We start from the raw sequence: 21,775 nt of genomic DNA, 5'->3' as shown, positions 1-21,775 counted from the left end.
TCTAACTGTGAACACGCTTCCATCTTCACGCCTTTTTTATTTCTATCAATTCATTTTCATTTCTTTCATTGATCTGTTTTCCCCTCACCATCCCCCACCCCACAAGTGCCACCTGTTCCCTGTCCCTGGTTGTCCTTTGGTACACTGCTCCCATTTGTTCTGCCATTCACACATTCTGATCTCATAATCTGCCACTATCAGCACCCTCCATAGTCCATATCTCCACTATTTACATTCCCCTTGCCTTTCAGTTCTCGTCACCTTTATCAATCTCTACTTATCGTTGACCCTCTATCCAGCCCCACCGCTCCATGCCACACCTCCTCCCAGTATAAATCTGACCCTATCTCCAGCTCTGACAAAGAGTCATCCTGACTCGAACCGTGAGCTTCCTTCTCTCTCCACAGATGCTGGCAGACCGGTTGAGATTGTCCAGTATTTTCTGATTTTCTTTCAGATTCCAGCATCTGCAATAATTTGCTTTTATCCAGCTGTGAGATTTGAATGTGTGCTCACAATCACTGACACTGAGGACAAAAACACTGGAAGTAAGTTAGAGTTTTATTTATCCTTATACAAGTCTGCAGTCGGGTGCCTCCTAGACAGGAGCACACCAAATAGCTTGTTTTGTCTGTTTATCTCCACTTTGTTCGTTTATCATTCTCCTGCCCTCTCCTCCTGATTGGATCAGGTTTCACTGAGGTTCACATTCTTCCTTATACGCCTTCATCATACATTACATATCAGTATTCATGCTTCATCATACATTATATGTTCACATTTATGTACTCTTTCTGTCCAGTGGGTGGTTCCCTTGGACATTTGCGCAGCCTCAGTGGCTTGTTTGTCTTTAAGACTGTCCACTCATCTATTTTGCTAAGCCTTCCCCAATCTATCTTGCTCAATATTCAGACATATTATTATCTCTTCTGTTAATGCTATACCTACTTCTTCATTATTTCCACTTCCTCATGTGCATCTGTTTCCTTGTCCAAGCAGTACTTTTCCACAAGCCTGTGTTAGTCTTTTAGTCTGTTATTCATTTAATAATCCAAATATTCTCTTTCTCTCACAGCCATTGGCTTGTTGCCTGTAACTGGACCCCTGGTTGGAGTATAAACATTGAGAATATGTAAACCCACCACGCGCTCTCTCTCTCACACACACACACAGACACAGTGTGTCGCTCTGACCACTGAGAGAAGATGTTCGTGACTTCGGTTTGAGGGTGGGTCACTGACTGGGCTGCCCCGGAAGTGAAGGCGCAGGTGACGCCGGAAGTAATTCTGTGGGCAGCGACTGAGGAGTTGGAGTTCCGCGCTTTTGTTTTCATCTTTTTTTCGGTGGTGCAGAGGGGGAAGAGAACCCTCCTCAAATAACAACAATATCCGAGGGAGAGGAGGGGATTGTGAGGAGCCTGGGTCGGCAGGGAGCCGGTGGTGTTTTTTTGGGGGAGTCCATGAGGCGCGGGGCCTGGCGCATGCCGATGCCTCGGCCGGGGTTATGGCTGAAGAGGCGGATGGGGGGCCTTTGAGCTGTGCCGGGGGCGGCGGCGGCCCGGATACCGAGGCCTGGTTCGTACTCGTTCTCCTGTTGCAAACGGGTTTATGGAGAAGGCGGTTCGCGGTTGATATGAGTGAGAAACCCTAACCCTTTTGCACTCCGCCCCCTTCACCATCTCCACACACAAAAACAGAAAATGCTGGAACAGCTCAGGGGGCTGACTGCATCTGTGGACAGAAAAAAAAAGAATTAATGTCCCATGTCCGACATGACGCATTCGGAACCGAAGAGAGGTAGAAATGTGATGGGTTTCCTGCCATTCAGAAAGGAGGAGGGTCATTTCACTCACATTGCTGCTGGGCTGTGTTTTGGATGACCTAACAGCCTTTTACCCCCCCCCCGAATTGCAAAGCACTGACTTCCTCCGCTGTTCAGATTCCTCCCCCCTTCATCTCTCCTTTCCCCCCATTTAAGTTTCAGGTGCACTGATGTTTTGCATTTCCGTGCCGTGACACCATTCTGCAAGTTCTCACCCAGTGTCCCAAGCCAATACTTATAATAATCTTTATTAGCGTCATAGGTAGGCTTACATTAGCACTGCAATGAAGTGACTGAAAATCCCCATGTCACCGCACGCCTGTTCGGGTACACTGAGGGAGAATTCAGAATCTCCAATTCACTTAACAAGCACGACTTTCGGGACGAGTGGGAGCAAACTGGAGGACCCTGAGGAAACCCACGTAGACACAGGGAGACCGTGTAGCCTCCGCACAGATGTACCCCAAGCCGGGTATCGAACCCGGGTCCCTGGCGCTGTGAAGCAACAGTGCTAACCACTGTGCTATCGTGCTGCCGCACCAACCATTAAGAGAAGTTATCCAATCATTTACTCACATTACGCTTTATGGGAGCTTGCTGCGTGCAGATTTGCTGCTGCACCTCCTACGTGGCAATCCTGACCACTCTTCAAAAGTACTTCATTGGGTGAATTGAGGTTGCAAAAGACATTCATGTGAAGGGACATTATTTCTAAACGCTGAGTGACAAACAAACTGGACACTAGTAGCACAGAGGAACAGGAGGAAGCCATTTAAATGTCCTCAAGCCTACTGCACCATTCAGTTAAACCATGGATGATGCTTGATATTCCTTAACCGTACCGAAAATTCCAGTTTCAAAACTTTCAATCATTCACTAACTTTGCGAAGGCAAATTGTGGATTTCGGCTTTGCTTTGTCTTAAAGAGTGCTTTCTGATTACAGCACTGAATGGCTTGGATCTAATTTTAAGATGCTACTCCCTTGTTCTAGGCTCCCAGGCAACCCCATATTGCATGTTTGTTTAGAAGTGATTGACCATTTTGATGTTTAGCAAAACTGAATGCAGGAAGCAACCATGGGTGTGGATATATATATTTTAAAAACTAACTGGTTTCCTTCCATTTTGGTAACTTTTTCTTCTCACTCGCCCTGGACTACTGGTGCTAATTTTAACACAACCATGCGTATCTTAGTTGATAGTCTGCTATTTTCCTTAGAACTAGAATCAAATGCAGGACCTTGCTGACCTGTTTAGCTTCACTCTGTAGGTTTGGTTTAAAAGTTATTTCCCTTTGTTCTTGCCTGCAAGTTCTCATTCTGACAGCACGGTGGCAGTGGCTAGCACTGCTGCCCCACTGCGGCAGCGACCCAGGTTCGATTCCAACCTCGGGTGTTTGCACATTCTTCCCATGTCTGCTTGGTGCTCCGGTTTCCTCCCATAGCCCAAAGATATGCTGGTTAGGTGAATTGGCTATGCTAAATTTCCCCTTAATGTCCAAAGGTTAGGTGGGGTTATAGGGATAGGGTAGAGAATTGGGCCTAGGAAGGGTGCTCTTTCGGAGGGTTGATGCAGACTCGATGGGCCGAATGGTCTGCACCGCAGCGATTTTATGTTTATGCAATAATGATTGATCCTGTCATGTGAGAGTACCTTTAAGAAATGGGTGTTTAAAAAATGTACCTTTAAGAAATGGGTGTTTATCAGTTATGTCAGAGTGTGGGTGGAGCTGGGCTGTCTGTCAGCTTTTTACTTTTGTTTTAGGCTGTTTGCTGCAGGGTGTGTTTTAGTTTTGTTTTCAGTGTTGGAGCTGAAGCCAGGCACAGCAGGTGTACTGTTGATCTCTCTGCCATGAAAAGACTATCTCTTGATCATTTGGTGAATTCAAAATTATAAATGTTCTCTGTAGTGAATGTAAACCTAATGTGTTTCTGTTAAAAGGTGTTTCTTTTGTCTTCTGGATGTTGTTTGGGAAGTTATTAAGGATTAATTAGTGTTGTATTCTTTGGGGGTTGTATTTGAATTGATGGTTGCTAAGATGTTCACTGTATGTTTTTAAAAGGTTAACTTGAGTTCATTGAATAAACATTGTTTTGCATTAAAAAATACTTTTCCATTAGTGGGTCGTGTGCTCCCCATACCACAATCTATTAAAAGCTGTGGGTCAGGTGCACTCCATGATAAACTTTGGGATTCTCTAAACCCTGGCCCATAACAATCCTCAAATATGTCAGAGTGGATTGAAGTAGCTTGAACTAAATTTCAAAGCGGATTAAGCAGAATCCACATTTGCAATGCTAGTTATACTGGTGCAGGGCAGAATATTCATATCAAAGTTTTTGATGAATGAGGATGGGTGGCACGGTAGCATAGTGGTTAGCTCTATTCCTTCACAGCGCCAGGGACCCACTTTTGATTCCCGGCTTGGGGTACTGTCTGTGCGGACGTTCTCCCTGTGTCTGCGTGGGTTTCCTCTGGGCGCTCCGGTTTGGTCCCACGAATCCCAAAAGACGTGCTTGTTAAGTGAAATGGATATTCTGAATTCCTCCTTGGTGTACCCGAACAAGCGCCGAGTATGGCGACTAGGGGATTTTCACAGTAACTTCATTGCAGTGTTAATGTAAGCCTACTTGTGACACTAATAAAGATTATCATGATAATGTGTTTTTGCATATCTGCTTTGTAACTTTAATCAAACAAGGGGCTGGAGTGAGAGAAGTTGAATGAAAGTGTGTAAGATTGAAAACGAGTATAGTGATTTACACTTGTTGCAAGAGCTCCTTTCACCCCAAACTAGAGCTTGTTATTTTCACTGATAGAATGATGATGAGTCAGAGAATGGTTGTAACTTCAGAATTGATTTGTACTTAGCCATGCAATCACTTTTATTAAAAATCTAGTAGTATTGTACATCGACTCAAATTGCAGTTATATCGTGACTCTAATATAAGGTACCTTGACACTTCACAGATGGGTAGCAGTTAAACCTTCGATAAGCCAGCAGTGGAAAAGCCACAAATTCAGGGATGAGGTTATTCAGTACTGTAAATAATTGCAGTGTGAACATTGTTGATTTTCGAACAGCAATGATCAAGATACTTCACATTTTCATTCGGTATTTTGTAAACAGATAACAATTTGGACAGGTATCGAAAATAAGCCAGCTTTCCAGCTGATGTAACTCGGGTGCACCTGTAGCTTTGTGTCTGATTTGTTTGCTAAACATTTGGTATGCATATCAGAAATCTAGTCTGTTTAGAAATGCCACATTTGATCAACCTTTATCAACATTTACCATTGTAAATTGCTATGTTGACATGCCCCTTCTGATGTTGTTTCTGTGGAGTGAGTTGAATTATCCAATTATGTTGTGTTGCAATTTTTAAAAAACTTAGCAATACAAGAGACAATTTCTTTCAACGTCTATACATTTTTCTCTCCCAGCATCTTGATTTGCCCATTCCTTACCAACAGTGTTCAAAAGTTCCAGAAATATACAGTAGATATCAAATATTTCAAAATTATTTTATATGTTGCTTGTTGATTTACGTTCAGAGCAGGAAATCAAGCACATGTGCTTCACCCCCAACGTCAAAGCCACAAACTGCACATCACCCATAATGATGATTGCACGATAACTTGCTTATTATATTAACATTTAGTCTGGGGAACAAAAGAGACTGTTGTCTACTTTGTTCAATAAGAAGCCTCACAACACCAGGTTTAAGTCACCTGATGAAGGAGCTGCGCTCCGAAAGCTTGTGATTTCAAATAAACCTGTTGGACTTTAACCTGATGTTGTGAGACGTATTACTGTGCCCACCTCAGTCCAGCGCTGACATCTCCACAGCAAAATTGCTCAAAACCAATCGAGCAACTAGGTAATTGCGCAGCACCTCTCAGATCCCTCTCTGCATTTTTTCACCAAGTTCTTATTAATTTCTCTGTCAGTAAATTGAGGATCCTCCCACACTGCCCCTCTCGGCGAGCCATTGAATGCAATCACTTGCTTATTTGTAACTATCTGATTTATTTGAATGAAGTGCTATATTTAATGTCTCACGCTAATTAAAAAAATCCAGCCATTAGGAAGATAGCGTAGAACAGACTTGTTCTCTGTCTATTAATAATCAACTTGTTGGAAGCATGATTTTTTTAATGACAGATAGTATTAAAATTGTTATAAACCCGAATATTGTGCATTATCATATACTTGCATCTTTTCCTTTATGTGCTATCCCTCCGCAACAAGTGCAAACATGGGATCACCTGCAATATGTTTTAAAGACATCCCTTTTTATCATCCAAGATCCTAGCCTGTCGTTTCACAGTCTGTTTCAAGCCCTGGATAAACATCACCATAGCTTATTGAGAAATCAGAAGACAATTTGTTTGGCTCCCACCTGAAATTTTCACTTTGACCATTAGTTCCACCTCTGTCTTCTAGCTGCTCACTTAAACTGAATCAGAAAATACTTGATAGCCTCATGCCCCTTCATTATTGAGAGCTACAGTAATTGACCTCATTCTGTCAAATACTTGTGTGTTGGTTTAATACTGAGTGGAATATTGAGGTTTTCTTTCTGAATTTATGCTTTAGTGCTCTGATTGTAGAGCATCTCTTGGTGGTTTTGAAGTTAAAACAAGTACTTGAAGAGAGATTTATTAGATACAGCCAAGTAACCTGCCTTTATTCTCTTCTAGCAAACACTAACGATGCCGGGGAAGCTGAAAGTCAGGATTGTGGCTGGCCGGCATCTGCCGGTTATGGACAGGGCCAGTGACCTAACCGATGCATTTGTAGAGGTTTGTAAAAATTTGGATTGAAGTGTTAAACTGAAGTCTGGTCTGCCTTCTCTGGGAAGTGTAAAAAGTCCCTTGGCACGATAAAAGTGCGGAAGGTCTGGAGTTTATTCCCTGGACGTTGCACTGAAATGTGTTCAACATTATCAATGTCAAGTTAGCCTAAACATCCTCTCAATTTCTCTGAAATGTCATGTAAAATTAAGTAGCATGTACAACATGGAAAGAGGTCATTCATCCCATACAATTTGTGCTGGTATTTATGTTCAACACACATCTCTTCCATTCTAGCAAACTCATCTCTGTTTTTGTGTATCTTTTTATTAACTTTTCTCTCAAGTTCATCCAGATTTATTCAGAAAGCATCACAGCTATTTGTCTTTACCACTACCCATTCTAGTGAGTTACACATTCTAACCACTCAGTAAATAAATTTCTCCTCCTTTCCCACTGGATTTATTAGTAACTTGTCTTGCATTTAAGGCCCCCAAATTTAGATGGGCCCCAAGTGGAAACATTCTCTCTGCATCTACCTTTTCCAACCATAGAATCATAGAATTTACCGTGCAGAAGGAGGCCATTCAGCCCATTCAGCCCTTGGACAGAGCACCCTACCAATTGATATTTTTAAGGACTTCTATCAAGACACCTTTAAGCTTTCTGTTTTCTAAAGAAAAAGAGCCTCAATCTGTTCAAACTTCTCCCACAAGATGTAATTTTGAAGTTTTGTGGCAGAACTCGACTATAAATGTGGCCTGATTGGATATTATACAAGTTTAATTTAACTTCACCCCATGAAATAAATCAGTGCTTTGTTCGCAGTTGTAATTGCTTTGCTGATCAATGATGTTGCTTTTAGTGACTAGTTCACCAATATCCTTAGACTCCTTTGCTCCTCTACCGTATGTATTTTATCATTTGCTAAGATGGAAGTGATATTTCGATTTGCTTGAATCTAAAATGAATGTTAATAAGTGTAAAAAAATTCTGGGCTGAAAGAAAAGATGAATCCATTCTCAGTGTTGATAAATGAAGCAAAACAATCAACTTACGCTAAAATGTCAAAACAATTACTTTCGTAATTGTCCAAATTGTTCTCCTGTTTAGAGACCCTCCGAGTAAGTAAATTTGTCAGATACTCACTTTTTGAGAGTTTGGCCAGGCCTGTTTTGTGGGAGCATCGTTTGGTCAGATGATTTGATGGATGGCAGTTCAAAGATCACAGAGATTTGGGCACATGTAGTTAGTTGCACACACAACTCACTTACATGCAAAATTCTGTTTGTAGCCGAGACACATGTTATCTGGGTGAAAACCACTTGTGTGCCTTCAACGATCATGAAATTTTGGGTGTAAGTGATTTGTACCAAGACTGCCTGCTGTGACTCCTGTCGTGTCTGACTTGCAAACTACAGTCCCAGCTCCATGTACCCTTTCCTCGCCAAAGTCCTTGAATGTACTGTCACCACCCAAATCCATGTCCACCTTTCTCAACAATCAGGTTTCCACCCTGCCACAGTACGAGAAGAGCCCTGAGCAATGCTATGAAATAAATCCTATGTGACTGTAACCGTGGTAAACTATTGTCCTTGTACTTCTTGACCTGTTTGCCTCTTTGAACTGTCATGTGATGCTCCATTTAAGAAAAGTGTGTTTTATCCAATGGCTGCAGTGATGTCACTGTATGGGTGGAGCTTGGCTGTGATTCTGTCTTTTACTTTGGTTTTGAGCTGGAGGCTGCTTTGTGGCTCTTTGAGTATTTTGGCTTTGTTTTCAGTTGGGAGCTGCATTCAAACAAAGAAGGTGTATTTTTGGTCTCTCTGCATGCTAAAGAATGTCTCCAGACCACTTGATAACTACAAAGTAATACCTGTTGTCTGGCAGGAATTCAAACCTACTGTTTTTGTAGAAAAAGGGTGTTTAGCTTATGGATGTTGTTGGGAAAGTTATTAAGGGTTACCTATAGAGTACTGTATCTTTGGGGGGTATTTGTGTTGGTAGTTGATAAGATGTTTACTGTGTAATAAAATATTAACTGGATTCATAGAATAAACATTGTTTTGTTTAAAAATACTTAAAATCTCTGTTGCATCACACCTGTAAAGTGGGCCCTCGTGCTCCTCATAACCTAAATCTATGAAAAGTTGTAGGTCAGGTGAACTCCATGATATACTTTGGTGTTCTCTAAACCCTGGCCCATAACAAGCTCTTCTTGCCTCTCCAGTTGAAACCAGAGATGACTTACAATGTGTTCTCTACTCATTCCCACACCATGAACCAAGGATCTATCCCCAGCACCTTCCTATTTCATCTTTACATTTTGGCATCAGTGACTCCCTCTGAAATGGTACCATCTGTTTCTACACTTGCCCTAATGACAACCAGTTTATTTCACCATCACCTCTCTCAATCCCTCTACTGTCTCTAATTGACCGCTTATCTGATATCCAGGCTGTATGTGCAGCGATTTCCTCCAACTAAATAGAGGAGAAGCCATTTTCTTTGGTACCCGCAACAAATACTAGCCACTGACTCCATCCTTCTCATTGAGAATGAGAAAGACCGTTTGCAACCTTGCTTTCATGTTTGACCCCAAGACAAGCTTCTGACCACATATCTGCGCCATCACGAGGGCTACTTATTTTCACCAACATCGAATTGCATGGCTCAGCCCCTGCATCAGCTCATCAGCTGCTGAAACTGTCATCCAGACTTCTTTTAAAACAAATTTAGAGTACCCAATAAATTTTTCCAATTAAGGGGCAATTTAACATAGTCAATCCTCCTAGCCTGCACGTCTTTGGGTTGTGGGGGTGAAACCCACTCAAACACGGGGAGAATGTGCAAACTCCACACAAACGGTGACCCAGAGCCGGGATCGAACCTGGGACCTCGACGCCGTGAGGCAGCAGTGCTACTCACTGCTCCACTGTGCTGCCCGCTCATCCAGACTTCTGGTAACTCTGGACTTGACTATTCCAACACTCCCCTTGCCAGTCTTTCATCTTTCACTTTCGATAAACTTGAGCAAATCCAAAGCTTTGTTGCCCTTATCCTTAGTCCATCTATCCATCACCCATATGTGCACTGACCTGCATTGGCTTCTGATCCAACAGCATCTCAATTTTAAAATTCTCAACCTCATTTTCAAATCCCTCCTTTGCTCCTCTCCATCTATAACTCTAACCTTCTCCAGCCTTGCCTATGAGATCTCTATACCACTCGAATTCTAGTCACGTGCACATTTTGTGTTAATTACTCCACCATTGGTGGCTGTCCCTTCAGCTGCCATGTTTATGAACTCTGGAATTCCCTTCCTGAATCTCTCTATCTTTCCTCCTTTTAAGGTGTCCATGAAACCATCATCATTGACTAAGCTTTTAACCATCTGCCTTAATATCTCTATGTGTCTCAGCATCAAATTTTGTTTGATGATGCTTCTGTGATGGTTTTTAGTTTGTTGCTATATGAATGCAGATCGTCATTTTTCGCCCCAGACACAAAACATAGAGGAAACGCCAAGACCAAAGTTCTTCCATTGTCCCTCAGCCAGCACAAGGAAAGTCAAATTTTGTGGTCATTTATCTCCTTGCTGTTGGTGGAACCTTGATGTGAGCAGATTGGTACTGAATTTTCTGCCTCCCAACAGTAACTGCACTTCTAAAATATTCCATTGACTGCAAGACTCTTCAGATCATTTGAGGCCATTTAAAATTATATATAAATGTATGAATGGGTCATTAGCAAGTCGTTTCTGCCTCCAGATTGATGCAAAATTAATGCTCCAAATCTTCCTCTGCTTTGATTAAAGGAGGAAATGTATCTTAGTAGGGTTTAAAAAGAAATATATAATACTCACTGCAACCTTTGTTTCTTGCAGGTAAAATTTGGTAATACAACATTTAAGACTGATGTGTTCCCTAAATCTCTCAACCCCCAGTGGAATTCAGAATGGTTTAAATTTGAGGTAAGATTCATAACAGCTTAATCATACCATAAGGTAAGGCAAGATAAAATTTGACTGACACGGTTGAATATGCATTTTGTGTGTCGAACACCCCATACCCCTTGCTCGCTTGTCTATCAAAAATCTGTCTAACTCTACTGTGGAATGAACTCAATGGCGCAGCCTCCACTTTCTGGGGAAGAGAGTTCCACAGACTAAGGACCATCTGAGAGAAAATAATTCTCCTCATCTCTCATAAAGTGAGACCTCTTATTTTTAAACAGTGTCCCCTAGTTCTAATCTCCCCTACATCCACCAGGTATCTACCCCATAAAGTCTCCTCAAGATCTTGTATGTTTCAGTAAGATCTAGACTCCCAATGGATATAGGCCCAACCTGTTCAATCTTTCCTCATAAGATCAGCTTCTTTTCCCAGGAATGAGTTGATTGAACCTTCTCTGAACTGTTGCGAACACAGTTATATCCTTTTTCAAATAAGGAGACCAAAACTGCACACAATATTCCAGATGTTGTCTCGCCAAGGACCTACAGCAAATATTCCCGATTTCTATATTCTATTCCCCTTGCAATAAATGCCAACATTCCATTTGCCTTCCTAACCACTTGCTTTACCATGCTAACCTTTAGTGATTCGCGTACCAGGACACTGATTCCTCCGTACCACTGCTAACTCTCCATTTAAAGAGTGCTACTTTTCTATTATTCCTGCCAAAGTAGACAAGTTAACATTTTTCCACATTATACTTCATCTGACATATTCTTTCGCACTCACTTTACCCTATTCTTGAGCTTCAATATAAGAGCTCAATTCTTCCTTTAATCGTGTGATTTGTGAGGTTGCACAGCAGTTAAATTGATTTTGATATCTTAATCAAATGCATACTGTGATGATATGCATAATGTAAGTTTGTACATAATGTTATGCACGACCTCCGATCACAAGGTGGCATTGGAAACTCATCACGTTACCATGTGATCTGAGAGACGGGGGCTGATCGTGCTCGGAGAGAGACGTATTTGCAGTAGTTCCACGAGTTTTTAAAAAATATATATTTTATTAAAGTTTTTCGATCAAACAAAAATTTCCCATTTTACAACTTTGTACTAATATATACATTGATCGTTTTTTAAATAAATAATATGCTAACTAACGGCAACTGCCAACAACAAAATAAGAAACAACAGAAATAGTAACTAAAATAGTAACTTCGTAACATCTAATATAAATAACTAATATATATAAACACACACATAAAACCCCTGAGGACCCAAATGAGAGCCCCCCCCCCCCCCCCCCCCCCCCCCCCCCGGGTTGCTGCTGCTACCTTTCCTATTTTCCCTTATCGCTCTGCGAGATAGTCGAGGAACGGTTGCCACCGCCTGGTGAACCTTGAGCCGAACCTCTTAGTGCGTACTTTATCCGCTCCAATTTTATGAACCCTGCCATGTCATTGATCCAGGCCTCCACAACCGGGGGCTTAGCTTCTTTCCACATAAGTAGAATCCTTCGCCGGGCTACTAGGGACGCAAAGGCCAAAACATCGGCCTCTCTCGCCTCCTGCACTCCCGGCTCATCTGCAACCCCAAATATAGCCAACCCCCAGCCTGGTTTGACCTGGACCCCCACCACCTTTGAAATCACTTTTGCCACACCTACCCAGAACCCATGCAATACCAGACATGACCAAAACATGTGGATGTGGTTCGCCGGGCTTCCCGCGCATCTCCCTCACCTATCCTCCACTCCAAAAAATCTACTCAGCCTTGCTCCCGTCATATGCGCCCTGTGTAGAACCTTGCATTGTATCAGGCTGAGCCTGGCACACGAGAACCAAGAGTTTACCCTACTTAGGGCATCTGCCCACAGCCCCTCCTCAATCTCTTCCCCCAGCTCCTCCTCCCATTTTCCCTTCAGCTCCTCTACCATCGTCTCCCCCTCGTCTCTCATTTCCCTATATATATCTGACACCCTACCATCACCCACCCATGCCCCCAAAATCACTCTGTCCTGGATCTCTTGCGCCGGGAGCTGCGGAAATTCCCTCACCTGTTGCCTCACAAATGCCCTCACTTGCAGATAGCGAAATGCATTCCCAGGTGGCAACCCATATTTTTCTGTCAGTGCTCCCAGACTCGCGAACGTCCCGTCTAAGAACAAGTCCTTCAATTTCGCAATTCCTGCTCGCTGCCAAGATTTAAATCCCCCATCTATCCTTCCCGGGACGAACCTATGGTTGTTCCTTATCGGGGATCACACTGAGGCACCCGTCACTCCCTTATGTCGTCTCCACTGCCCCCAAATTTTCAGAGTTGCCACCACCACTGGGTTTGTGGTGTATTTCTTCGGGGAGAACGGTAACGGCGCCATCGCCAGTGCTTTTAGGTTAGTTCCCCTACAGGACACCATCTCCAGTCTTTTCCACGCCGCTCCTTCCCCTTCCCTCATCCACTTACATATCATTGACACGTTGGCGGCCCAATAATAATCACTTAGACTTGGCAGTGCCAGTCCCCCTCTGTCCCTACTGCGCTGCAGGAACCCCCTCTTTACTCTTGGGGTCTTTCCAGCCCACACAAAGCTCATAATACTCTTGTCCACCTTCTTAAAAAAGGCCTTCGTAATCAGTACAGGGAGGCACTGGAACACAAAAGGAAACCTCGGAAGGACCACCATTTTAACCGCCTGCACCCTGCCCGCCAATGACAGGGGCGCCATTTCCCACCTCCTAAAGTCCTCTTCCATCTGCTCTACCAGTCGTGCCAAGTTAAGCTTATGAAAGGTTCCCCAGTTCCTGGCCACCTGTATCCCTAAATACCGGAAATCCCTTGTTACCCTCCTCAACGGTAAATCGTCTATTCCCCTGCCCTGTTCCCCGGCGTGCATCACAAACAGTTCACTCTTCCCCATATTCAATTTATATCCTGAAAATTCTCCAAACTCCCTGAGTGTCTGCATTATCTCAGGCATCCCCTCCACTGGGTCCGCGACATACAACAATAAATCATCCGCATATAATGACACCCGATGCTCTTCTCCTCTTCTAAGTACCCCCCTCCATTTCCTAGAGCCCCTCAGCGCTATGGCCGGTGGCTCAATTGCCAATGCAAACAGTAACGGGAACAGGGGACATCCCTGTCTTGTACCCCTATATAGTCGGAAGTGATCAGATCGTTGCCTATTTGTAATCACACTTGCCACCGGGGCCCTGTACAGGAGCTGAACGCATCTATTGAACCCCTCTCCAAATCCAAATCTCCTCAGTACTTCCCACAGGTAGTCCCACTCCACTCTATCAAATGCTTTCTCTGCATCCATCGCCACCACTATCTCCGCCTCCCCCTCCGGTGGGGGCATCATCATCACCCCCAGCAGCCTCCATATATTAGCATTCAATTGCCTCCCTTTAACAAACCCCGTTTCATCATCATGCACCACCCCAGGGACACAGTCCTCTATCCTCGTCGCCATCACCTTGGCCAAAAGCTTGGCATCTACGTTCAAGAGGGAAATAGGCCTGTATGACCCGCACTGCAGCGGGTCTTTGTCTCTTTTCGGGATCAGCGATATCGTCGCCTCCGACATCGTCGGGTGTAGTGTCCCCCTTTCCCTAGCCTCATTCAAGGTTCTCGTCAGAAGTGGGGCCAGCAGGTCCACGTATTTCCTATAGAACTCCACCGGGAACCCATCCGGTCCCGGGGCCCTCCCTGCCTGCATGTTCCCAATTCCTTTTACCACCTCCTCCACCTCAATCTGCGCTCCCAGTCCTGTCATCTCCTGTTCCTCAACCTTCGGGAACTCCAGCTGGTCTAGGAAACGCATCATTCCCTCTTTCCCTTCCGGGGGTTGAGCCTTATATAGCCTCTCGTAAAATACCTTAAACACCCCGTTCACCCTCTCCGCTCCCCGTTCCATCTTTCCCTCCTTGTCTCTAACCCCTCCGATCTCTCTCGCCGCCCCCCTCTTCCTAAGTTGTTGGGCCAGCAGCCGGCTCGCCTTCTCTCCATATTCATACTGCACTCCCTGTGCCTTCCTCCATTGTGCCTCCGCCTTACCCGTGGTCAACAAGTCAAAGTCCGTGTGCAATCTCCGTCTTTCCCTGTATAGCCCTTCATCTGGAGCCTCCGCATATTGCCTATCCACCCTCAAAATCTCCCTCAACAATCTCTCCCTTTCTTTACTCTCTTGTTTCCCCTTATGGGCCCTTATGGAGATCAGCTTCCCTCTAACCACCGCCTTCAGCGCCTCCCAGACCACTGCCACCTGGACCTCTCCGTCATCATTAATCTCTCGGTACCTTTCAATACATCCCCTCACCCTTACACATACCCCCTCGTCCGCCAACAGTCCCATATCTAATCTCCAGAGTGGGCGCTGTTCCTTTTCCTCTCCTACTTCCAGATCTACCCAATGTGGGGCATGATCTGAAATGGCTATAGCCGAATACTCCGTGCCTGCCACCTTCGGGATCAGCGCCCTTCCCAGGACAAAAGTCTATCTGGGAGTACACTTTGTGGACATGGGAGAAGGATAACTCTTTACTCCTTGGCCTCGTAAATCTCCAGGGATCCACTCCTCCCATCTGCTCCATAAAGCCCTTAAGCACCTTGGCCGCTGCCGGCCTCCTCCCGGTCCTAGATCTGGACCGGTCCAGCCCTGGGTCCAGCACCGTGTTGAAGTCCCACCCCCATTACCAACTTTCCCATCTCCAGGTCCGGGATGCGCCCCAACATATGCTTCATAAAGTTCGCGTCATCCCAGTTCGGGGCATATACATTCACCAGCACCACCGCCTCACCTTGCAATCTGCCACTCACCATCACGTATCTACCCCCACTGTCAGCCACTATGGTCTTCGCCTCAAACAATACCCGTTTCCCCACCAGCATTGCCACCCCTCTATTTTTCGCATCCAAGCCCGAGTGGAATGTCTGTCCCACCCATCCTTTTCTTAATCTGACCTGATCCGCCAGTTTCAGGTGCATCTCCTGAAGCATGACCACGTCTGCCTTTAGCTTCTTTAGGTGCGCAAGTACCCTTGCCCTCTTAATCGGCCCATTCAACCCTCTCACGTTCCACGTGATCAACCGGGTTGGGGGGCTCTTTACCCCCCCCTCGTCGACTAGCCATCCCCTTTTTTAGACCAGCTCCTCACCCGGTTCCCACGCACCCGCTTATCCCCCCGACGGCGCCCTCCCGTCCCGACCATCCCATCCCGTAACAGCTCCCCCTTCCCCTTAGCAGCAGCAATTATCCTTAGCCTCCCATTATGTGAGGCCCCCTCCTTCCTGCGCCCCCTTTTCCCGCCACAATTTCCATAGCGCGGGAACAAAGCCCGCGCTTCCCTCTCGGCCCCGCCCCTGATGGCGCAGCTCCCTCTCTCCTTCCCCCTCCCCTTCCCCACCGGCGCCCACATTTCTTCGTGTGTGTCCCCCCCTTCGAGGGGAATTTTTTTCCCCCCCCATCTGATTCACAGCCCCTTGCCACCACCTCACTACTTCATTTCAAACACTCTTTCTCCAATCTAGTCCAACTTCTCCTCTTCAATAAATGTCCACGCCTCTTCTGCCGTCTCGAAGTAGTGGTGTTTACCCTGGTGTGTAACCCACAGTCTTGCCGGCTGCAACATTCCGAACTTCACGTTCCTCTTGTGGAGCACCGCCTTGGCCCGATTGGAACTCGCCCTCCTTCTCGCCACCTCCGCACTCCAATCCTGATACACGCGGATCACCGCATTCTCCCACCTGCTGCTCCGTGTCTTTTTCGCCCATCTCAGGACCATCTCCCTGTCCTTGTAGCGGTGGAACCTCACCACTATTGCTCGAGGTATTTCTCCTGCCTTTGGTCTTCTCACGAGGACTCGATACGCTTCCTCCACTTCCAGGGGGCCCGTTGGGGCCTCAGCTCCCATTAAGGTATGGAGCATCGTGCTCCCATACGCCCCCAACGTCCGCTCCCTCTGCCCCTTCGGGAAGACCCAAGATTCTTAAGTTCTTCCTCCTCGAGCTATTTTCCAGGGCTTCCAGTCTCTCCATACACCTCTTATGCAGTGCTTCGTGCGTCTCCGTCTTCACCACCAAGCCCTGTATCTCGTCCTCATTTTCGGCAGCTTTTGCCTTCACTCCACGTAGCTCCATCTCTTGGGTCTTCTGCGCCTCCTTTAACCCCTCAATCGCCTGCAGCATCGGCGCCAGCACCTCCTTCTTGGGCTCCTCCACACATCGCCGGAGGAACTCCTGCTGTTCCAGGCCCCATACCAACTGGCCTCCCTCCGCCGCCATCTTGCTTCTCACTTCCCTTCTTTGCCGCTGCTCCAGAGGATCCTCCGCAATCTGGCCACTATTATCTCTTCTGTCCATTCACATCCGGGGGGACTCCCTTCTATGTCGCCTCACAGTGGGTTTAGCCTTCGAAAATTGCCGTTGGGGCTCCCGATAAGAGCCCAAAAGTCCGTTAAAACGGGAGGTGTCGAAACGTGCGATTTAGCTGGTCATCGCCGCACCCGGAAGTCCCAGTTCCACAAGTTGTTTAGTGTTCGTTGTTTGTTAGTTCGTTTATCCTAGTTATCACACAGTTTGTTCTATAATAAATTATTTTAAACAACATGTTCTGTAGTACCTCTTTCACTTCGGCCAGTCTACAGAACATGACACATGCTTTGCCCAAGTTTTGTGGTGTGGAGGAAGCTTTACGTTTTCTTCAAGCTGTGCTGTGCAATCTGGCCTGGCAGGTCTTGATGATGAAACTAGATTCCTGATGACAGTATTCACCAGCCAGTTATATGTATTTTTCATGGTGCCATCTGTTAACATTAGACAGGTTATCTGATATTTCCTCTACCAGTGGACGGGTTGCCTTTTCCTCTCATTCCTCCACCATTTTCTCCTCCCCTGCAACCACCATTTTACTCCCTGTCGTCTCTGCCGACCGCTGACAGCCCTGTTTTCAATTCCATTCCACTGCTCTCCAGTTGCTGAATCCATCCTGAAGCCACAAAGCCAGATCATTGCATTTTCTGGGCATGCTTCACTTTTGAAAATAACATTGAATATTCCTTGGACTGTAGATATAAAAGTGGCCCAATTGTGCTGTCGGAACCTGATTTGCATACAACAATGAGATGCCATGCTTCTCCAAGACTGTTCAAACTGTACCACCCATCTCTGAATAAATGGAAGCAGATATTTACATGTTGGGTCGAGGAAGATTGCAGTTTTTCGGGGTTTAGCCATCCCTCCTGCAACTAACTCACATCTGTTTAATTATCTTGTAGCTTTGAAGGTGCATAACATCATCATCGCAACAAAAGAATACATTGCAAGGTATAATGCTCTTGTCCTTACAAATTCTGGACTCCTGACGAGTAATGCCAAAGAAGCACTCTTAACATGTGGTTATGAGAACAAAAACAATGAATGTAATTATTCTCATAGAAATTTAACTGATACCTCAATTCTTCATGAATATTACAGAGAGCAGAATTTGCTGCCTGTAAAACCTGAGTTTAATTACAGGACAGTCCAGTCAATTCTATTAACTGGAAATGTGTTTGCAGGTTGACGATGAAGACTTGCAAGATGAGCCATTGCAGATCACAGTATTGGATCATGACACTTACAGTGCTAATGACGCTATTGGAAAAGTATACATTGATATTGATCCTTTGTTATCCAATGAAGCTGCAGCCATTCTATCAGGCTGGTTTCCAATCTATGACACTATTCATGGTGAGTATGCTTTTTGACAAGTGATGATCATTTTTCTATTGGTAGTCTGCTTTTCTGGTGAGGACCACTGACATACTTTAACTCTATCCATCACATGCTAACCTGCCTGTTTTCAGTGAGTGCTGCCATACATATGGTTTATAGTGCAATACTACTTAAGTACACTAAGTTCTGAATATAAATTGAGTTGAAAATCTGCTTTCTGGGCTCCATCAATGCTATTTGTTACCATGTGTGGTCACTTCTGTTTTAGATCATGTTTGTGTGCAAATTTATTCAGTATCGTAATTCTTTCAAATTTACAATGCAAATAAAAGGGAAACTGAGCCAAGTGTTAATCTTTCCTCTGCAATGTTGAAACAGAACTTAAAGGAATATTTCAGAACAAAGTCCACATATCTTTGTAAAACAATCTAATACATTTTTTTTCTTAATTTAATTTAGACTTAAACGTAAAAGCTCACTGGTGGAGGAATTTCTATGGTGTTTCGAGTGCTGGCTAATAATAACATCTACTTCAAAGGGAGGGAGATGGTCAAAAATGTAGGGTCAAACCCTAAAAATCAATGAAACCGTCCCCAAGCTGCTTTTTATGGGAATCAGTTTTGAGTCATGAGAGTCTGCCTTGGAAATGCAGGGCATTATTAACATTCACATCCAGCTTGCAATTGGATCATGATTTAAAATTTAAGAGCTGACACCTGAGTTCCCAGGGCTCAGGAGACCCAGCAGTAAAATGAAATGAAGCAGGAGCAGCCAGCTCCAACAAGTCAATGCCTTTTACAGTGTTCCCTGCAGGAATGATAGCTACCCCCTCTGCTGCGCCACAAGAAAGGCTCCAAACTTCTGCCTAACATGGCCACGCAAGTGGATGCTGCAGTCGACAACCTCTCCCCAACCCGCAGTTATTTAACTGAATTTAATATTTAATTCTCGTTACTCTGCTTATTTCCGGCAGGCTTTGATATTGCCAGGATTTGTCCCCAAGAATTCCCCCAGCTGCAGACTTTTGCTTTTCTACCCAGTGCCTGGTGAACCTGTCAATTGACTGGTTACTGACACCAAGCAAAAGAGAAAAATTCAGCAAGAATGTTATGCCCCTGGTGTCAGTGGGTTTCTCCACATTCCCCTGCACACTCCCCACCTCCCTGCAAACCTAGAGGCCATGATGTTTTAATGTATTGAGATTCTTCCCCCTCACAGTGGTAATTTGCATTTATATTGGACCTGTCATAAGATAAATTTTCAGTGTTTCATAGTTAGTGGAAATTAATGGAAGAGAAAGTGATTAGGAGGAATCACTGAAGCCCTGAATAAAAAGGCATCCGTGGTTTTCATTTCACTTTAAACTTTGTCCATAAGTTTCTATTATAATAATGCACAGCTGGAAATATGTGATGTTAAGTAAATTCATCCATTTGGCATAACATAACTGATGTTGGAGCAGCTATTAAGCTGACCTAATAAATCAGAAAAACGTCTGGTAGAACATAAGAACTAGGAACAGGAGTAGGCCATCTGGCCCCTCGAGCTTGCTCCGCCATTTAATGAGATCATGGCTGATCTTTGTGGACTCAGCTCCACTCTCCGGCCCGTACACCATATCCCCGAATCCCTTTATTCTTTAGAAAGGTATCTATCTTTTTCTTAAAAACGCTTAAAGAAGGAGCCTCAACTGCTTCACTGGACAAGGAATTCCAGAGATTCACAACCCTTTGGGTGAATAAGTTCCTCCTACACTCCGTCCTAAATCTACTTCCCCTTATTTTGAGGCTATGCCCCCTAGTTCTGCTTTCCCCGACCAGTGGAAACAACCTGCCCGCATCTATCCTATCTATTCCGTTCATAATTTTATATGTTTCAATAAGATCCCCCTGCATCCTTCTAAACTCCAATGAGTACAGTCCCAGTCTACTCAACCTCTCGTCATAATCTAATCCCCTCAACTCTGGGATCAACCTCGTGAATCTCCTCTGCACTCCCTCCAGTGCCAATAAGTCCTTTCTCAGGTAAGGAGACCAAAACTGAACACAATACTCCAGATGCGGCCTCACCAACACCCTATACAATTGCAGCATAACCTCCCTAGTCTTGAACTCCATCCCTCTAGCAATGAAAGACAAAACTCGATTAGCCTTCTTAATCACCTGTTGCACCTGGACACCAACTTTTTGCGACTCGTACACCAGCACACCCAGGTCCCTCTGCACAGCAGCATGTTTTAACATCTTACCATTTAAATAATAATACACTCTGCTGTTATTTCTCCCAAAATGGATAGCCTCACACTTGGCAACATTGAATTCCATCTGCCAGACCCTAGCCCATTCACCTAACCTATCCAAATCCTTCTGCAGACTTCCGGTATCCTCTGCACTTTTTGCTTTACCACTCATCTTAGTGTCGTCTGCAAACTTTGACACATTGCACTTGGTCCCCAACTCCAAATCGTCTATGTAAATTGTGAACAACTGCGGGCCCAACACTGATCCTTGAGGGATCATTGAAGAATGGAACAATGCTGCGATGATTTGTACGAAACTGCTTTGCCACTTAGAAGTGCAGCATGAGGGTTTCTGTGCCAATGTAGTTCAGATTTACCTCTGAAATCTTGCACATGAAATGCGCAAGACCAAAGAAACATTTATCTAATTTTCAGTCATGTTGGAAAGTCATGAGGATGGCAGGTGTCACAGTGGTTAGCACTGCAGTCTACGGCGCTGGGGACCCGGGTTCGAATCCCGGCCCTGGGTCACTGACCGTGTGGAGTTTGCACATTCTCCCTGTGTCTACGTGGGTTTCATCCCCACAATCCAAAGATGTGCAGGTTAGGTGGATTGGTTATGCTAAATTGCCCCTTAATTTGAAAAAAAATAATTGGGTACTCTAAATTTATTTTTTTAAAAGGTTGAAAAGTCATCAGAATTTTTTTTAATGGTAATTGAATCACACAATAATGGTCAGTGGTACCAATGTTAATAACTTTGGGCAGAGCAAGAATTTCTGTGTGATTTGTATCACAGTCTATACTAATCTTTATTAGTGTTACGCATAGGCTTACATTAACACTGCAATAAAGTTACTGTGATAATCCCCTAGTCACCACACTCCGGCGCCTGTTCGGATACACTGAGGGAGAATTCATAATGTCCAATTCACCGAACAAGTAATTTACATTACATCTAATTTACATTACAACTGTAAAATCACATTCTGAACTTCCCAACTCTCTCAACTAAAAAAGCAGATCCTAGAACTGAGCTTCAAAGCTTCTTTTTTGACCCAGAAACTGTTTTTGTCATTTCTTTGTTTGATGTGGTTGTTGGAAAAGAATCCATATCAATAAGTCCAGATCAGGACTTCCGGGTGCGGCGATGACCAGCTGAGTCGCACGTTTCGGCAGCTCCCGGTGGAACGGACTTTTGAGCTCTTAATTGGAGCCCCATCGGCAATTTTAAC

General features: G+C 44.6%; 1 protein-coding gene across 18 annotated transcripts in view; it reads left to right on the top strand.

Annotated features, from left to right (window-relative positions):
• The first annotated feature begins 1,263 nt into the window (after window positions 1-1,263).
• c2cd5 (C2 calcium dependent domain containing 5) overlaps window positions 1,264-21,775 on the top strand; it is a 145,805-nt gene continuing 125,293 nt past the window's right edge. For 11 of the 18 annotated variants that reach the window (XM_072471802.1, XM_072471796.1, XM_072471804.1 and 8 more), the window contains exons 1-4: window positions 1,268-1,574; window positions 6,526-6,627; window positions 10,505-10,591; window positions 18,145-18,316. In XM_072471802.1, coding sequence (XP_072327903.1) covers window positions 6,538-6,627; window positions 10,505-10,591; window positions 18,145-18,316 — 349 coding nt within the window. In that variant the 5' untranslated portion in view covers window positions 1,268-1,574; window positions 6,526-6,537. Of the gene's footprint in view, window positions 1,575-6,525; window positions 6,628-10,504; window positions 10,592-18,144; window positions 18,317-21,775 lie in introns of all 18 variants that reach the window. The other 7 variants (XM_072471789.1, XM_072471786.1, XM_072471785.1 and 4 more) reach the window with 4 other exon arrangements.

Source organism: Scyliorhinus torazame, chromosome 13 (assembly GCF_047496885.1).
Source record: "Scyliorhinus torazame isolate Kashiwa2021f chromosome 13, sScyTor2.1, whole genome shotgun sequence".
NCBI classification, from domain to species: domain Eukaryota; kingdom Metazoa; phylum Chordata; class Chondrichthyes; order Carcharhiniformes; family Scyliorhinidae; genus Scyliorhinus; species Scyliorhinus torazame.
Note: the sequence above shows the minus strand (reverse complement) of the source record. Positions and strands in the feature narration are given on the sequence as shown.